This window comes from Corythoichthys intestinalis, chromosome 19, assembly GCF_030265065.1.
Source record: "Corythoichthys intestinalis isolate RoL2023-P3 chromosome 19, ASM3026506v1, whole genome shotgun sequence".
NCBI lineage: Eukaryota > Metazoa > Chordata > Actinopteri > Syngnathiformes > Syngnathidae > Corythoichthys > Corythoichthys intestinalis.
Window position 1 is genome coordinate 9,465,384 of NC_080413.1, and position 16,406 is coordinate 9,481,789.

Here is a 16,406-nt window from a genome sequence, read left to right on the forward strand (position 1 = left end):
TGTGAATAATCATAAAAAGAACTGCTGTGTTCATTGGTTTCGTAGCCCTAGATCGAATTAATCCTTTAAGTCTCAGGTCATCACTGTAAATTTGAAGCTGTTGAAGCAATTTTTAATTAAGATATCCTTTTATAATCTATGTGCTTTTTAATGAAAAGTATATCGGTCTCAAATATCAGATTCCAAAATCGGCCTTGGATATCAGCAATTGGCTGAAATTTTCTTTAGATATCGGTATCGGCATCAGCATTTGAAAATCCCATATCGGTCGACCTCTAGTTGATATTCTCAGATATAATCGGACAACTCTAGTACAGTGGGGCAAATAAGTATTTAGTCGCTGGGGACTCAAATCTTGCACTGCCAGACGTGTCCCCCTGCTGAAGAAAGTACACGTCCAGGCCCGACTAGAGAGCATTTGGATGATCCAGAAGAGGACTGGGAGAATGTGTTATGGTCAGATGAAACCAAAATAGAACTTTTTGGTAGAAACACAGGTTTTCGTGTTTGGAGGAGAAAGAATACTGAATTGCATCCGAACAACACCATACCCACTGTGAAGCATGGGGGTGGAAATCATGCTTTGGGGCTGTTTTTCTGCAAAGGGACCAGGACGACTGATCTGTGTAAAGGAATGAATGAATGGGGCCATGTATCGAGAGATTTTGAGTGAAAATCTCCTTCCACCAGCAAGGGCATTGAAGATGAAACATGGCTGGGACTTTCAGCAGGACAATGATCCCAAACACACAGCCAGGACAACAAAGGAGTGGCTACGTAAGAAGCATTTCAAGGTCCTGGAGTGGCCGAGCCAGTCTCCAGATCTCAACCCCATAGAAAATCTTTGGAGGGAGTTGAAAGTCCGTGTTGCCCAACGACAGCCCCAAAACATCACTGCTCTAGAGGAGATCTGCATGGAGGAATGGGCCAAAATACCAGCAACAGTGTGTGAAAAGCTTGTGAAGAGTTACAGAAAATGTTTGGCCTCCGTTATTGCCAACAAAGGGTACATAACAAAGTATTGAGATGAACTTTTGGTATAGACCAAATACTTATTTTCCACCATGATTTGCTAATAAATTCTTTAAAAATCAAACAATGTGATTTCCAGTTTTTTTTCCCCACATTCTGTCTCTCATGGTTGAGGTTTACCCATGTTGACAATTACAGGCCTCTCTAATATTTTCAAGTGAAAACTTGCACAATTTGTGGTTGACTAAATACTTATTTGCCCCACTGTAACTATAAGTATAGTCGTTGAAAACAATATTTAATGTGTCTTAAAAATCTAAAATGTTTGGCAGTAGGTTGACTGCTCTGAAAACCAACAATAATAGCTAATAATTCTTTATGGAGGAGGACTTACACCTTTAAGGGCTTTGCTCCAGCACACAGCAGTCTACTGTAACTCACTCATGTGAATAACAGCTGTGGACAACACACTGTACTGTTCGTAGCCCCCCGTTGAGGAAGTTGTTTTCAACCACTGCCAAACAAGACCTCTTCCAGGACTTCCTTCACAACCGCCATGAAGCCCGTCGGAGTACCACGGAGGCCGCGGCACAGGGACGCCGAGGCCGGTGGGGCCTCGTACCGGCGACATGTGGACAGTGCGGAGGCTGAGCGGCACCGAAAGCGTAGGGAGGTCCATTTGGCTTTTCGGGCTGAGCGCTATCAACCGCTTGTTGAGGAGGATGTGAAGGAGGAAAAGAAAACCAAGAAAGAGAAATATAAAAGAGTTAAGAAGGTTAGTCTGAGTTTATATTTAACTTATTGGCTGCAATTTTCAGTGATAGACTTCCTAGACATTAATAAGTTACTTCAGTGAATGATTTGCAAAGATTTCATCATGAATGTTAACCTAAATCCCAAACTGTAAAATAAGATTTGATGCGCGTATCTCAAAAGACTCTGTATCTCAAATCATCTTTGCCCATTGAAAAAAAACATGTATCTCTTTGAAAATTCATTTTTAAATTGTTTTTTCATCATGATATTTTTCTGATGTAATTTTTCCGTGAAAAAAAGATAATTACACAATATAATACAGTATATTGTAGTTTTAAAGCAACACTTGATAACTTTTCAGTTTTGGTCGATTTTAGCGATGCTGGTGGACAAAAGCAGTAGTGTTTTGCCTCAAGGAAGACTGCGTTTCCCATGAGGACCATATATTTACAACCAAATAACTTGTAACTTGAAAAAGATCAGATTTGATCTCTGTATCTCAAAACTTTTATCTTGAAAATCTTGAAGCCTGTATTTCAAAATACTCTTATCTCAAATATTCTTTGACCATTTAAAAGGACTGTATCTCTCTGAAATGAATTTTTAAACATATTTTTTCATCAGAAAAAACACTCTTAAGGGCCTGAAATGCATTCCATGTCAAGTATATCTACAACCAAATAGCTTGTAGCTTGAAAAAGATCAGATTTGATGCCTGTATCTCAAAAAACTCTTTTCTCTTATCATTTTTGCACATTGAAATGAAATGAATCTCTCTCAAAATTAATGTTTTAAACGTTTTTTCATGGGGAAAAAATGCTGTTAAGGTTCTGAAGTGCACTTCATTTCATATACAGTATATTTACAACCAAATATCTTGTATCTTGAAAAGTTTGGATGCCAGAATGGCCAAAGTTTTTTATCTCAAATCATCTTTGTCCATTGAAAAAAAAAATCTCACAAAATTTATTGTTTCGACATTTTTTTCATTAAAAAAAAACAAAAAAAAAACGACAACAACACTTTTAATTGTCTGAAGTCCACCATATGTCAAGTATATTTACAACCAAATTGCATTTGATGCCCGTATCACCAAAGACTCTTAACTCAAATCATTTTTGCCCATTGAAAAAAAATGTATCGGTCTCAAAATTCCTCTTAGGGGCCTGAAATGCACTCCATGTTAATTATATCTAGAACCAAAACGCTTGTATCATGAAAAAAATATGATGTGATGCCTATATCTCAAAAGGCTCTTATCTCAAATCATCTTTGCCCATTAAAATGGAATATCTCTCCCAAACGTCATGTTTTAATGTTTTTTCATGAGAAAAAAAAATACTGTTAAGGGCCTGAAATGCAGTTCATGCTGCATATATTTACAACCAAGTAGCTTGTATCTTGAAAAAGATCAGCTTTGATGCTTGCATCTCAAAAGACTCTTATCTCAAATTATCTGTGCCCAATCAAAATAAATGTATATCTCTCAAAATTAAAATTTTTAACATTTTTTATTCCATTAGAAAAAAAACACTCTTAAGAGCCTGAAGTAGAGATGTCGGCATCCCGATCGATCGGGTCCGATCATGTCATTTTCAAAGTATCGGAATCGGCAAAAAAATATCGGGCATGCCTTTTTTAAATATATATATATATTTTTTTTTTGATTAAATTGTTTTCTAATTGTAATTAACGTTACAAACATAATATGTTACACTCATCCAGAGTCTTGTGCTGCACGACCCACTTACACATTGTCGCGTTCAATCTGTAATGGCACCGTTTTTCCTATATATAGCGCTAAAAGGCAGCGCGAAATGAGTAGAGTGAATTTTGGCAGCCTTTAGAGCTTTTTTTTAATTGGCTAAGGCCTTACAATCCCTCTCCCTACGATTAGAAATATCGCAGGAAGCACTGTGGGGAAGAAAGGTAGTAATTGATCTTTTTCTTAGAACCCTATGTTATTTCCCAACGCAGAGAAGATATATCAATTGGTACCAGTACGCACAGTCATGGTTGCACTTCCCATCATGCATTTGGCCAGAACAGTTAAATGGCTACAGTATCATTTACCGAAAGCTCAACAAATACACTAGATGGCAATATTTAGTCTAGGGATGGGAATCGAAATGCGATTCCAATTCGGAACCGGTTCCGAGTGTTTCGAGGCCTCGACATCACAATGAAAAAGCCTTAACGATCCCTTTAACGATTCCTAAAGACGCGTATTGCGTCGTGACGTGTCTTGTTGTCCAGACGCATCAAACTAGCATGGCGCCAAGAACCACTCGCTCCAAAGTTGGACTACACTTCACCAGGAAAGAGTGTGAAAATGAAAGGTTTCGACGGGTAAGCACGAGCATTGCAGCCATAAACATAACAATGACAGCACGTAGTTTCAAACGCTCGAAAGTGTGTCTTCACTTCACGAGGAAAAATTACAACAAAGCGACTTGCAGTCATTGCAAGGTGGAGATAACTGCATCGGGAGGGAATAGACTGCACTGTCCTCACCGAGACAGCTATACAGCTAGCTAAACTCCGAAATGACGATACAGAAGACGTTGGTATAATTTGCTGACTTTATTCAACCATCACTTGAAGAGTGAAACTAAAAATAGAAATGAAACAAATCAATTTCGTCCCCAATAACAAACAGGTTTGCATCAACGTAAATCAGCGATGATTAGCTGCTAATAACAGTATGGTTAGCATTCGTTCGCTAGCATTAGCACATCGTTCAAACCACTACACAACAGAATTTAAGTGTCCGATCGCGAGTGGAAACACAACAACAACAGCACAAAAGATTATACATACAGGCGTTGCCTCTGTAGATATTAACATTAACAAAGAACGTAGGCTCGTAGAAGTGTTTCCCTCTCTCACTTCGCACGCTCACTCGCTTGGATGCCGCATTTCTTCGGGTGCCCAAACTGCGGCCCGCGGCCCAAATACGGCCCGCCTCCACATTTGGTCCGGCCATTTTGAATTTTTTTTTTTCCTCAATCGTGTTATTTATTTCCTGGCCTTTTTCCTTGAAGAATTCAGAGCGGGTTATTTGGTTATTATCTATTTAATTAATAGTGTTTTTATTATTAATTATTATATTATTATTTTTATTTTATTTACTTTCATCCAGAAAGGGTTATTTGATTGCGGCTTTCTGAAAAACAATAATTTTTTACATTTATGCACTTCTGCAATCGTCACACTTTTTTTGTTACAAACTGACCCCGGCCCCTCATCAGAGAAGGGAAAAGTTATGTGGCCCTCACAGGAAAAAGTTTGGGGACCCCTGCTTTAACACATATTGCCAAACGCAGAACAACAACCTATCTCCCAATATATACCAATATTTTTTTATTTCTATTAGATAAATGTTTCAGTAAAATGTTACACATTCTTGTGTATTTGCCACTTATTGCCACAGTTAACATTGAGGCTTTGGGCCTCTTTTGATCTCGTTGTGAGTTTGTGAGTTCTGATTAAACAAACTCAATGCCAATCAAAACGTTTGTTGTTCTTTTTCCCCAAATTAGAATCGATAAGAGAATCGATAAAGAATCGAATCCTTAAGCAATATCGATAATGGAATCGGAATCGTAAAAATCCTATCAATTCCCATCCCTAATTTAGTCACAGTATACAAAGTCACATTTATCCTTTAAGAATTACAAGTCTTTCTATCCGTGGATCCCTCTCAAAGAAAGAATGTTAATAATGTAAATGCCATCTTGAGGATTTATTGTCATAATAAACAAATACAGTACTTATGTACTGTATGTTGAATGTATATATTCGTCCGAGTTTTATTCATTGTTTTCTCAATGCATTGCCAAAATGTATATGATCGGGAAAAATTATCGGGAATGTTTGGGATCGGGAGCAAATAAAAAAGCAATCGGATCGGGAAATATCGGGATCGGCAGATACTCAAACTAAAACGATCGGGATCTGATCGAGAGCAAAAAAACATGATCGGAACAACCCTAGCCTGAAGCCTACTTCAAATTAAGTGTATCTGCAACCAAATCGCTTGTATCTTGAAAAACTCCTAAGCCAAAGCACTTTGGGCAAAATTATGACTTGCCTGATACTCTACACGGCATCCCAAGCATGTGCCTGTTTGGATTTATTTTTGCCAGTCACGTGATATCCGCTCCTTTCCACTTCACAACAGCCATTTCCTTTTTGAATGAGGTCAGGAGACAGTTGGGCTTCACGTCCTTCCATTATGAGCGAAAACTTAGTGAAAACAAGCCCTGCTGCGCTTTTGTCATACAACTAAAGAAATATTTGTGACGTGAATGTATTTGTCTTGCAGAATGTCGGCAAAGCGCTGCGCTCGACGTGGAAGTGCCTGATGCTCGGCCTTTATAATTTTGCCCTGGGCTACTCCACGCCAGTGACAGCTGCCGCCACCTTTGTGCCGCACTTCACCCCGGGGAGAAACAGAAGCTGAATGCCTCTTTTCTGTATTTAGGTGTACAGTGATAGACGTCCTATCCATTTTGAATGGGAGAAACACTGCTAGTCCCTCACAGTTCATATAATATAATCCTTGTGAATTCATACACTTTTATTATTGTTTTGACTCTGTTTCTTGAAATAATGTTCTATGACCCACCATAATGACAATTCTTCTGAAGTTCTTACCACCACACGCTTGTACAGTAGGTGGCAGTATACACCTGATAGTTGCTTGCAATCTGCCATAAAGCTAAATTTTGGGGTTTTTGAGTTTGTTGAGCTTTTTATTTTTTTTATTTTTACGGTGCAGTCAATTTTATTGCTTGTTTTTTGCCATTCTACAGTTTGAAATAAAACTGAGCAGTCAATGAATTTTCTGGTTCATTTTTTTTTATTGAAACAACTTTTTTTTGGGTTGAAAATATATATTTTTATTGAAGCAACTTTGTTTTGATTGAATAAAAAAGACACAAATCTGCCTCCATACGGCTCCGCCCAGAGGATACAATTTTTGACTGGGGTAACTACTTTGGCACGACACCGGCGGGCGTACCAAATTCAATGGATGACGATCTTGGCGAAAAGTATTGCCTAAGCAGCCTGATTTAGAATTCTCCTCAAGAATGATGGGAAACAAAAAAAATGCTCATTGTCAACTTATTTTAAATATTCATTTATTGTTATTTCTTGCAAACTAATGTTGAGACCAAACTTACACCCTTAAAGAAGTGAACCGGGATTTTGACATGAAAATGATGTTTAAAAAACAAACAAACAAACAAAAACCAATCCGAATCGTAACGAGGTGAGGTTTTATTGCAGGGATGTTGGCATCAGATTAACAATCAAATGGGCATGTAGACAATCTCAAATCTAAGACTCCATTTATGTGCACCACACTGTCTGATTGTCTCAGCACAAAATATATTATTGTCCAAAATCCAAGCGGTTTGTTCATCAACGGAAGATTCCCTTTTCAGCAGGTTTCAATACCACATCCTACCTCTAGAGGGTGCAACACGCACATGGAACACTGCACGAGCTCACAGCTGTCTGTAAAAAATAAACCCGATATATTTTAATAGCTTAGTGGCTTTTTCTTTACTGTCCTCATCTCACTTCCTCGGCAAAGTAACACAACATCAACCCCTTCCATGTCTTTTACTCACATGATTCATAAATAATAAATAACATTTTTGCAGAGAAACTAGACACAGCAAGGAAAAAGGAAAATAAAACCCTGATATACATTCATTTGTATAAATACTCTTGTTATATTATGGCTATACAGTACGTGTTGAAACAAAAAATGTTCACGGTAAAAACAAATCCCAGTGTAATATACACCAATGCCGCCAATTTCCCAGCAGGCACTGCTGGAATACGTGTCCGCCGTCATCTCATGTCACATCACGCCCAAGTCATCTGAACTTCTGGAGACGCAGCTTTGTTTTCTGTGTTACATACAATAACAAAGATATGAAAAATGGAAAAACTCCGAACAGGTCTGACAACTTGCTTCCAATTAAAATGGCAGACGTTCTTTAAGAAGAGAAACTTGATTGACACTTACCGTAGCTCATCCAGGTGTAGTTTATTGCGCAGTCGCACTTTTTCCGTGATGGGGTACAAAAGCAAGATCAGGAGGCCTGTGATGATGAATGCCACCGGGGCGGCGCCGATGAGTAGTTTGAGCGTGTACACTACGGCGGCCGGCTGCTTGCAGGCGCCATTGTCGTACCCTGCGAACCTAACCACATATACATAGGATTAGATCGTGTATTATGTGTTTTTAGGTGTCTCATTATAGACATTAGGGTTGTGACAAAATATCGAAATGATGTTATACAGTGACATGAAAAAGTATCTGAACCTTTTGGAATTTCTCACATTTCTGCATAATATCTGATCTGATCTTTGTCAAAATCACACTGATGAAAAAACAGTGTCTGCTTTAACTAAAACCACCCAAACATTTATAGGTTAGTATAGTATGCAAACAATGACAGAAGAGGGAAAAATAAGTCAAATATCACATTTAATAATTTATGGCCCCGCCCTTTGGCAGCAATAACTTCAACCAGACGCTTCCGGTAGCTGCAGATCAGTCTAGCATATCAATCAGGACTAATCTTGGCCTATTCTTCTTTAATATAAAACTTCTATAACTTGTACTAACATTTATCTTTTAAGAAGTACAAGTTTTTCTATCCATGGATCGCTTTAAGAGAATGCTAATGTTAATGCCATCTTGTTGATTTGTTGTAAAAATAAACAAATACAGTATTTATGTACCATATGTTGAATGTATATATCCGTCTTGTGTCTTCTTTTCATTCCAACAATAATTTACAGAAAAATATGGCATATTTTATAGATGGTTTGAATTGTGATTAATTACGATTAATTAATTTTAAAGTTGTAATTAACTCGATTAAAAATTTTAATTGTTTGACAGCCCTACTATATATATATATGTATATATATACGGATTAACTTCGTATGTAGAGGTACCACTGTATATATATATACTGTATATACATATATATACTGTATATACATATATAAATACACACACACACACACATATATATATATATATATATATCAGGGGTCGCGTTAACCGAATATTTTCCGTCGTTGACCGATTTTTTAAAACGGTGACGGAAAAAACTGAAATCCATCCGTCATTTTGACCGGTTGCAATTCACACCCCAGACCACAGGGTGGCGAGTGAGCTTATTAATTAGCTATTGTCTCTCTTGATGCATGCCGTCGTTGGCCTTATTCTGAAAAATGTCAAGGCAACTGAGTGTCCGAAGTTTCTTCAAAAAGCCCCAAAACGACGATGGTGTTGATAAAAGAGGTGAAAAAACAGGGACTGCACAAGCGGGCACGCAAAAAAAAGTCCATGCGCACCAGGAGGAAAGTGTGAGACTACGTTCAGGCCACAGCAGGTGAACTGTTAATTTCATTGTTCCATATGCTACATATGGTAGGCTACCTAACTACTGGGGCCACAGTTAGCTGTTTTTGTCACTGCGGAGAAAAAGTTACATATTCATCTGCTTGATGTGTGATGGTACGGTGTGGATTCTCTGTTAAGCTTGTTCGGACAGAATATTAATTTAAAATGAATGAAAACTAAATACTATTGTATATGTTGAAGCGGTATGCAATGTTAAGAGTCTTGTTAGCTGTAGGTGCACTATCCTAGACCCCTCACTATCCACTTGCGGGGGCCTGCGCTTGTCAGTGACGTTCCTTATTCTCGCTATATGATTATACTACTTTAACATTTGTTAATAATACGCTCTGTGTGTAGTATCATCCATCGCTTTTCCTTTTTAAATGGGCACTTATAAGCGAACGCAAGAAGTAACAACGGGAACATTTTTAAACGGGCATTTCACGGGAGAGCATTTCGACTCTTCGGCCAATCATATAGCGAGAGCGAGTGGATAGTGAGGGGACCGCGCGCGGCTCTTAAGTGTCTCTGTCACGTGACTGTCGTAGCCGGTAACGCGCTCGGCCAAATGGACACACAAGTACGGAAGGTGAATTATGCCAAACAAAGGGTCACCACAATGTCATAATCAGCATTTTAAAAATTTAATTGACGGGAAAAAATAGATTATGACTAGGATTTTTATGACCCTGTCAGTCAAAATGACAGACAACGAAAAAGTCTAGCGCAACCTCTGATATATATATATATATATATATATACGTATATATATAAGTTACTGTAGTTCAGCCGAATCCTGGGATGTCTGGCTGGCATGAATCGCTGTCTTTAGGTCATGCCACAGCATCTCAATGGGGTTCAAGTCAGGACTTTGACTTGGCCACTCCAGAACGTGTATTTTGTTCTTCTGCAATTGATTTACTTCTGTGTTTTGGATCATTTTCTTTTTGCAGCATCCACTCTCTCTTGAGCTTCAACTGTTTGACAGATGGCCTCAGGTTTTCCTACAAAACATCCTGATAAACTTTTGAATTCATTCTCCCATTAATGATTGCAAGAAGTCCAGGCCCTGCGGTAGCAAAACAGCCCCAAATCATGATGCTCTCGCCACCATGCTTCACAGTGTTGATATTTGGTGAGTTATTCCATTTTCCCTCCACATATGACGTTGTGTGTTACTCCCAAACAATTCAACTTTGGATTCATCAGTCCACAAAATACTTTGCCAAAACGTCTGTGGACTTTCCAAGTGCCTTTTTGCGAAAATTAAATGAGCAACAACATTTTTTTAGACAGCAGTGGCTTCCTCCGTGGAGTCCTCCCTTGAACACCATTCTTGGCAATAGTTTTACATATACCGTAATTTTCAGACTATAAGACGCTACTTTTTTCCTTTATTTTGAATCCTGCGGCTTGTAGTTCAGTGTGGCTTTTCTGTTGATTTATTTGGGTTAATGGGTAACACTTTACATGACAACGGCATCATAAGACAGTATACATAATTACGACATGACATTATCATGGGCAACAATGAACGCTTATGACAGATGTCTGTCATCCGGTTAAATAAAGTGTTAGCAAATTTCATAATTAGCAATTAATGAAACAACTAGAACAGTAACTGACGAAATAATTATCACAGAATGGTAAGTGGTGTTATACTTGTATAGCGCTTTTCCACCTTTCAAGGCTCTCAAAGCACTTTACACTACATTGCCATCCACCTACTGGTGACGCAGCACCAGGAGCAATGTGGGGTTCAGTGTCTTGCTCAAGGATATTTAGGTGAGTCTATCAGGGCAGAGAATTGAACCCACAACCTCTGGGTTTGGGGACAACTACTCTACCACTGAGCCACACCACACCCATGAATCAGAACATGAATTTTGGTTTGTTATTTACATCTATAGTGCTGCAATGCATGCTAGGAGGCATGTTGGATGAAAACAATGTTGACAGCAGGTGGCAGCAGAGGTTGACTGTTACACCCAAGGGAGCAGTGATGGCCAGCTTCTTGAAGCAACGAAGCTATACAGCCAATTGGTTCAAAGCTTCAAGGTGGTTCATTTGGTCTTATGACAGTCTCATGATGCTGCTGTCAAATAAGTGTTACCGGTGAATACATTTTGGTGTAAATATCCCATATTACCGTGAGGATAGCTGCTGCTTATATTCCAGTTCGGCTTATCTATGAATAAATGCCATTTTCATGCCAAATTTGAAGGGTGCGGTTTATAGTCAGGTGCGGCTTATAGTGCGAAAAGTACGGTAGTTGATGTGTGCACAGAGATATTGGACTGTGCCAGTGATTTCTGTAAGTCTTTAGCAAACATTCTAGGGTTCTTTTTTACCTCTGAGTATTCTGCGCTGAACTCTTGGCATCATCTTTGGTGGAAGACCACTCCTTGGGAGAGAAGCAACAGTGCCAAACACTCTCCATTTGTAGACAACTTCTCTGACTGTCGATTGATGAACATCCAGACTTTTAGAGATGGTTTTGGAACCTTTCCCAGCTTTATACAAATCAACAATCCTTGATTGCAGGTCTTCAGACAGCTTTTGACCAAGCCATGATGCACCTCTCATCAAGACAATTCTTACCAGGTGTGTGTTTTATAGTGGGCAGGGCAGCTTTAAACCACTCATCAGTGATTTGGCACACACCTGACTTAAATTATTTGGTAAAAATTGGTTTCAATTGCTCTTGAAGTCTCCTTAGGCATAGGGTTCACTTATTTATTTTTCCCCCTTCTGTCATCGTTTGGATGCTATCGTAATTAAATTTGAAAACCTATAAATGTTTGGGTGGTATTCGTTAAAGCAGACACTGTTTTTTCATCTGTGTGATTTTGACAAAGATCAGATCACATTTAATGGGGAATTTTTGCAGAAATGTGAGAAATTCCAAAGGTTCAGATACTTTTTCATACCACCGTATTAGTAAATTAGTAGATTGATACGTTTAACATTTGTGGCAATTTTAAAATAAAATGATATCTCCATATCAATATTGTGATACAACAATGGCACACAATATGACTGGAGATTTTTTCCATATCGCACAGCACTAGCTAAAATGTAATTATTTTTACAGTAATGGCCGAAACGGAACTGAATGTGAGTGACGGTGTCTTACTGCAAACACAGGGTGGAGACGCCGAGCGAGACGGCGGCGGCGAACTTGGTGAAAAAGACGTAGAAGGAGTAGAAGATGGCCTCATGGCCTTTGCAGTACGGATTGGCCAGCCGGAAGTCGTCCACTACGTCAGGAAGCATTGACCTGCCATTATATTAGCCATTGAGATAGTGGCTTCTGGGGAGATACTGTGCCGATATACAGTCCCTGACAAAAGTCTTGTCGCTTATCCATTTTGTCGAAACAATTGCTAATAACTAGGGCTTTCAAAATTATCGCGTTAACGCGCGGTAATTAATTTTTTAAATTAATCACGTTAAAATATTTGACGCAATTAACGCACATCTCCCGCTCAGACAGTATTCTGCCTTTTGGTAAGTTTTACAGCAAGGCTTTTTGTGCTGTCTAACAGAGAACTCTTGTGGTCGCTTTGCGACATGGTTTATTGTTGTCTTGCCAGTTCAATATGGCTGCACGACATCTCGGGCTGACGCCTATGTTGTAATGTTGTGCTTATATGATCCTTGGACAAGATTTGTCCGTAAGTATGGTTGTTGTAAATAATGTACATATTATGTTAGTAAGCGAAATGTTATATTTTTTGTATGAGACGCTTTTTGTTTATGTTTAGTGAACCTGTATAGCGTGCTAAGCCAACGTTGTTGCTAATGCAATGCTTGTGTACTGTTTTTTTGTAGTTTTACGACGGTCTAAAGAGGACAATGGTTTGAGGCCGTTTTATTAATAAATCAGATGAAAAAGGAAGAAGTCTGATTATTATGGCGTCGTTCACTAGCTGTCTAGCTTTAGAAAAAGTAGACGCTTCGGAGTGAGGACAGCATAGACAGATTTAAATGACAGTAGAGTGAAATGCCCACTACAGTCCTTATGTACCGTATGTTGAATGTATATATCCATCTTGTGTCTTATCTTTCCATTCCAACAATTTATTTTACAGAATATATATATTAATAATTAATTAATTAATTAATAATTTACAGAAAAATATGGCATATTTTATAGATGGTTTGAATTGCGATTAATTACGATTAATTTTTAAGCTGTAATTAACTCGATTAAAAATCTTAATCGTTTGACAGCCCTACGAATAACCTGACTTTTAATTATTCAATTGGTTTCAGAAATGGCTCATATGAAAGCTAAGACCCTCCCAAATGATGTTGAATGTACCAAAATATATTTGTCTCACTGAAAAAAGATTTATCATTTAATGAAGACATAAAGGTCAAATTTTGGCAAGACAAAAGTTTCGTCGCCAACAGAAAGTTAAATTGAACAAAAAGTGTACTTCAAATACAAAAATATGTTCCATAACATAAGCGAATTAAGTAGTGATGCTGTGAGATCCAAATTTAAATATTTTGTGTAACTTCCATGGGCTTGAAGGACTGCATCCATGCGGTTTGGCAAGGATTCATACAATTTATTGATGAAGTCATCAGGAACATCAAAGAAAGCAGTCTTGCATGCCTCCCAGAGTTCATCAACATTCTTGGGTTTCGTCTTCCATGCTTCCTCTTTCATCCTGTTCATTTCTGGTGACTGGACTGGCCAAGTCCTGAGGGATCTCTGCCACCAACAAACTTCACTGTTTTCTGAGTGAATATTGGATCCATGCGAGCTCCAGTAGGTCTGCTTCAATATTTGTGGCGACTGTGGTGTAATTCAATGGAAGATTCATCTGAAAAATACACCTTTTGCCACAAAACATTGAAGTTTAGTGGTGGCAAAATCATGGTCTGGGGTTACATCCAGTATGGGGGTGTGCGAGAGATCTGCAGGGTGGAAGGCAACATAAATAGTCTGAAATATCAACAAATCTTAGCTGCCTCCAACATTACTAACCATAAAAAGGGACAAATTCTGCAGCAGGATGGTCCTCCATCGCATACTTCAATCTCTACCTCAAAGTTCCTCAAGGCAAAGAAAATCAAGATCTTCCAGGACTGGCCAGCCCAGTCACCAGACATGAACAGAATGAAAGAGGAAGCATGGAAGATGAAACCCAAAAATGTTGATGAACTCTGGTAGGCATGCAATACTGCTTTCTTTGATGTTCCCTGATGACTTCATCAATAAATTGTATGAATCCTTGAACCGCATGGATGCAGTCCTTCAACCCCATGGAAGCCATACAAAATATTAAATTTGGATCTCACTGCACCACTACTTAATTCGCTTCTGTTATGGACCATATTTTTGTATTTGACGTACATTTTTTGTTCAATTTTCACACTACTTTCTGTAGGCGACAAAACTTTTGTCTTGCCAAAATTGGACCTTTATGTCTTCATTAAATGATAAATGTTTTTTCAGTGACACAAATATATTTTTGTACATTCGACATCATTTGGGAGGGTCTTAGCTTTCATATGAGCCATTTCTGAAATCAATTGAATAATTAAAAGTCAGGTTATTAGCAATTGTTTCTACAAAATGAATAAGCGACACGACTTTTGTCAGGGACTGTATAGTAGAGTCTTACCATGGCAGAAGCAGCGAGGCGGCGACGCTAAGTCCGGATGACACTGCCACCACGTAAGCCACCACCACGTTGGGGACGAACACGAGTATCATTATGAACGGCATGATCCACTGAAGAGACAGGATGGAAGGCAAATGAGTCATTTTTGGTAGGAAATAGCCACAAAATGGCACAGAGCAAATATAGATAATAGGAATAATAATCCAAGTGTGGGGGTAGGCGCCTAGGAAGGACAAGAAGCATCATAAAATAAAATACACACACTAGCCCTCTGGCTAGCTAAAACAAATAGACTGAGAGACACTTTCTTTCCACGAGCTGTCACCATACTCAACTCAATTTGCACTAAAATGTCACAGTCATTGCACTGCTAATGCCACAACATTGTCTTCAGACATCTGTCTCAATCTGCAATCTATTTGCAGTTACATTCTAGCATTTTTGCACTGTTACAATAATATTTATCTGAGTCTTTGAAAAACACCCGAGTACTACTAGTATTTCTATTCTATGGACTCACCGTGATGCCGCAAAAAGCTGCCGTCTTTTTCCCGAACTTCTGCAGGAACCACTGCCACAGAGGGATGCTTACCACGGCAGACACCTGAGAGCACAAAATGCGCACACATGGGAAAATAACAAGTCACATGTAAGCATGTGCCGGTATGATATTCTGATGGTATGATAACTTCAAGCCAGACATGTCCAAAGTCCGGCCCGGGGGCCAAAAGCGGCCCGCGGTCAAATTTCATCCGGCCCCCAGCCTCTGTCATAAGATCAATAACGTCTGGCCCGCACACAGACTTAATAAATTGGTCAGCAGTACTGCAACCAGCATATGAAGTAGCTTACACACGAAATTCTGCTCCTCATTTACCCGCTAAAATGTAGCAGCACTTTAACCCTTTATTGCCAAATATATCACATTTGATACACCTAAAATGTCATGATTTTGAGACGAATTTAGAATTTTGACATTTCTTCTTGAAAAAAAAATGATGGATGCAATTCAACACATGCATCTGCAGGTTCCATGAGAAAACAAAACATGATTTAGCAACGGTTATAGATATTAGAGCGCTTAGTACACATATTCATTTTGACTTTTCTTTTTACAAATTTGAAAAAAAGGTTTCGTTAGGACCTTATTTTTCAAATTTTGGGATTCTCTGATAATTGCTTCATGTTGCAGGTATTTAAGGGCTAAGTAACATTACCCGTGTGACCCATTACTTCCATTTTCTAAAATGGCGACAATCAACAAAAAAAAGTAAGTTGACTGTGACGGCCGACGCTTCAAGGATAGGTGGAAATTGGACTATTTCTTCACTAAAATACACAACAACTGTGTCTGCCTCATTTGCAAAGAGACAGTCGCTGTTTTTAAAGATTTCAATGTGAGGCGATATTACCAAACAAGACACGCTGACATGTACGACAAGATTACAGGGAAGAAACACAGCGAGAAATTGAAGCAACTTGAAGCCAGTTTAATTTCACAGTAGTAGTATTTCGCAAGAGCCCGAGAGTCAAAATCAAATCAAATCAAATTTATTTATATAGCCCTTTACAAAACCCGAAAGGTCCCCAAAGTG

General features: G+C 38.7%; 2 protein-coding genes across 2 annotated transcripts in view; one reads left to right on the forward strand and one right to left on the reverse strand.

The window, feature by feature from the left end:
* Positions 1-1,370: 1,370 nt before the first annotated feature.
* On the forward strand, positions 1,371-6,567 carry LOC130907477 (required for drug-induced death protein 1-like). Its single transcript, XM_057822622.1, has 2 exons — positions 1,371-1,747; positions 6,056-6,567. Exons 1-2 carry the CDS (start codon positions 1,529-1,531, stop codon positions 6,191-6,193), a joined length of 357 nt encoding a protein of 118 aa, XP_057678605.1. The 5' UTR covers positions 1,371-1,528; the 3' UTR covers positions 6,194-6,567.
* A 401-nt stretch (positions 6,568-6,968) lies between these two features.
* The window catches only part of mfsd2b (MFSD2 lysolipid transporter B, sphingolipid), a 58,301-nt gene continuing 48,863 nt past the window's right edge, over positions 6,969-16,406 (reverse strand). Inside the window, exons 12-16 of the mRNA XM_057822002.1 lie at positions 15,332-15,415; positions 14,812-14,921; positions 12,306-12,449; positions 7,775-7,951; positions 6,969-7,655 (exon numbers count right to left, since the gene is read on the reverse strand). Of these exons, the coding sequence (XP_057677985.1) occupies positions 7,607-7,655; positions 7,775-7,951; positions 12,306-12,449; positions 14,812-14,921; positions 15,332-15,415 (564 nt within the window). The 3' untranslated portion in view covers positions 6,969-7,606. The remainder of the gene's footprint in view (positions 7,656-7,774; positions 7,952-12,305; positions 12,450-14,811; positions 14,922-15,331; positions 15,416-16,406) is intronic.